The sequence below is a fragment of the Leuresthes tenuis genome, unplaced genomic scaffold, assembly GCF_036924035.1.
Source record: "Leuresthes tenuis unplaced genomic scaffold, fLeuTen1.0.hap1 SCAF_16, whole genome shotgun sequence".
Taxonomy (NCBI): domain Eukaryota; kingdom Metazoa; phylum Chordata; class Actinopteri; order Atheriniformes; family Atherinopsidae; genus Leuresthes; species Leuresthes tenuis.
The window spans coordinates 24,275,635-24,278,366 of NW_027325370.1; the positions used below are offsets into that span (position 1 = coordinate 24,275,635).

The 2,732-nt window shown below is 41.1% G+C and overlaps 1 protein-coding gene across 1 annotated transcript; it reads left to right on the forward strand.

The window, feature by feature from the left end:
- The first annotated feature begins 294 nt into the window (after positions 1-294).
- On the forward strand, positions 295-2,732 carry gtsf1 (gametocyte specific factor 1). Its single transcript, XM_072367754.1, has 6 exons — positions 295-373; positions 472-578; positions 1,992-2,118; positions 2,196-2,279; positions 2,399-2,459; positions 2,546-2,732. Exons 1-6 carry the CDS (start codon positions 295-297, stop codon positions 2,613-2,615), a joined length of 528 nt encoding a protein of 175 aa, XP_072223855.1. The 3' UTR covers positions 2,616-2,732.

Here is a 2,732-nt window from a genome sequence, read left to right on the forward strand (position 1 = left end):
CTGAGTTTCCTCTATTTTGACGTTCTCTCTACTTATATCTTTTTAGATTTGATCCCTACATTCATAACTGCAAGAGGGTGGGGGGTTATCATATCTTTTGCCTTTTCAGGTAAGAACCCCACAGCGCGCTGAAGAGTTGCTGTGGTTACAGATGTTATTGCCTGAGATCCATGTGCATCTAGCAACACTGAAGTATTTGTTTGATCATCGTAATGTTTTGCATTCAGTGCCGACTTAACTTCTCTTTCCTCTCAGCTGCACAGTTGGGCTGTACACAGTAAATCTCACTTTAACATGGCGACCACCATCAGATTTGGAACCACCAGTGGTCCATGTAGGACTGAAGAGAGGCCAAAACAGATTGAAGAATATGGTAAGACTAAAGATTCTCACTTTAAAAAAAAATTACAAACAACTGGTTGATTTGTAACTTTTTAAACGTTGACAAAATGTACTCATCCTTTCTTGAAGATGACAAAGGAAACAGCGACCCAGACAAGCTCCTGCAGTGTCCTTTTGACAAAAACCACCAAATCCGGGCCTGCCGATTTCCTTATCACCTTATTAAGTGCAGAAAGGTGAGTGGAGTTGTTTCAAGGGGAGTGTCTTTGTATAAGGTTATTGTGGAGAGCGGAAATTATCTTCTGTACTGGGCTTCGCTGCTGACGAAATGTTTCTGCTGGCAACAAGTCTCTTAACTCAAAATGTTGCTACAAGTAGCTTCTTATTCATTAGACCAGTGTTTCCCAACCCTGGTCCTCAAGGCACACCGCCCTGCAGGTTTTCTATGTTTCCCTCCTCCAGCACACCTGATCCAAATGAATGGATCATCCTCAGCCTTCTACAGAGCTTAAAGACCTGACCCAATTGTTTGAACCAGGTGGAAAACATGGCTGTGTGCCTTGAGGACCAGGGTTGGGAAACACTGCATTAAACAATCATGTCGGAGGCCTTACAGATTTACAAGCTGAACCAGGGTAAACCTGTTATAAAGCAACTCAGAATAAATTAATTCAAATTCGTTTAAGTCTGGCTGAAGATCTGACACCCTAAAACATGAAGCAATGATCATATCAAGTAACAGAGAAAGCTAATCTGTAAAGACTAAATGTAACATTCACTGCCATGGGGTAGGACATAGTGCAAAAACAACTTGTATAGTTAAATGTTACAAAAAAAATTAGTAGAATCTCCACAACTAAAAAAAAAAAAAAGGATAACTATTGGCAGGGCGTTTTAGATTGGTGGGGTTTAGCCAATAAAGAAAGACTCAACTCCTACATTTGATCAATGCTTCTATTGTTGTGCACAGTGCTGAGAGACTTGGGCCAGACTTGTCTCAAGGGATTAGGATCCATAGTAACTTTGGTCAAATTTGGACATCTTTTACAGGGAAGGCCTTGCATATCTAAGCAAGATAATGCTAAATCACATTTTGACTCTGTTGCAACAGCATGGCTTCAAAGTGGAAAAATCCCAGTGCCTGACTAGTCTACCTGCAGACCATTGACAAATTGAAAATATATGGCACATCATAAAAAAATAAATGCAACAATGTATATCCAGGACTGTTGAGCAGCTCGAATCCTGCATCAGATAAGAATCTTAAAACGTTCCTCTCCCAAACTGTTCTCCTCATTTCCCAGACATTTGCAGACTGATAAACGCGGAGGAGGTTTTAACAATTTTAGTTACTAGTTAAATATTGCAAAATGTGTAACCCCGTTTCAAAGGAGTCAGGACATTGGCCAAATGACCAAACCTATTGCTGCCATGACTAAAACTCGTTTGAGATCCGTCAAAGGAATTATTTAAAGATTGAGGAACAGCGGCAACTCCTCGTCTTTGAGGAGGAAATGTGGACATGAGGAAACTCTTGAATGATTGTGATCATTAAAATTGGTACAACTTTTTTTTTTTTAAGAAATCCTCTGAGTTGCATCACTCTTCTGCCATAGCAAACTGAAAAGTCTCTTTTCTCATTTATTCAGAATCATCCCAAACTGGCCAGTGAGCTAAAAACCTGCCCCTTCAATGCTCGCCACCTGGTTCCCAAGCATGAGCTGGCTCACCACACCGAGACCTGCGAATACAGAATATCTGTGGATGCTGAGGAAGGTGAGTTGAGTTGCTCTGGTTGTCTGTCTCAACCTGCGTTTTTACAGATTCTGTAATTCTGCTTTTGATTTCAACAGCGGGAAGCACAAATGGACAGTGTAATTGGCACGTTCCAGTCAGCACATGGGTCAATCCAAACATGACTGAAGATTGGGACAAAGGTATGACTAAGATTGACAACTTGTTTTTATTCTTGTTGCCCCCCTCCCTGGTTTATCCTGAGGGAGAGTTGAAACCAAGTCCACTTACTCTGTATCGTTAATGAAGTTTTTACTTGCAGAAGCAGATGATGTAGCTTCTACTCCATTTGTGTGGGGCGTTACTACAATGTTGAATCAAACGTAAGTGGGCCAGCCTGACACGACCTCTCTGCATTTATTTTCCAAAGTTTTCTTTGCCCTAAAAACAGTTTTGTTTCTCTCCGCAGTCCTGATGCGAAGCCCACCAACAACCTTGGTAAAAACTTCAGGGCACCCAATAACCTCCCATGGTTGTGAAACACAATCTGTGCTCCCTGTAGACTTAAGTGTTCCTGACGTTTGTGTATGTGCTAGCAGGTAACTTGAATGTAATAATTTGTTCTTAATGTCCCTTATCTAACTTTAAATGGGCAC

Bases quoted from the DNA above. Each gene is read 5' to 3' on its own strand.
- gtsf1 (XM_072367754.1), top strand. From the start codon at position 295: ATGGCGACCACCATCAGATTTGGAACCACCAGTGGTCCATGTAGGACT. The intron at 374-471 runs GTAAGACTAAAG...CCTTTCTTGAAG, and splicing joins AAAACAGATTGAAGAATATG to ATGACAAAGGAAACAGCGAC. The intron at 579-1,991 runs GTGAGTGGAGTT...TCATTTATTCAG, and splicing joins ACCTTATTAAGTGCAGAAAG to AATCATCCCAAACTGGCCAG.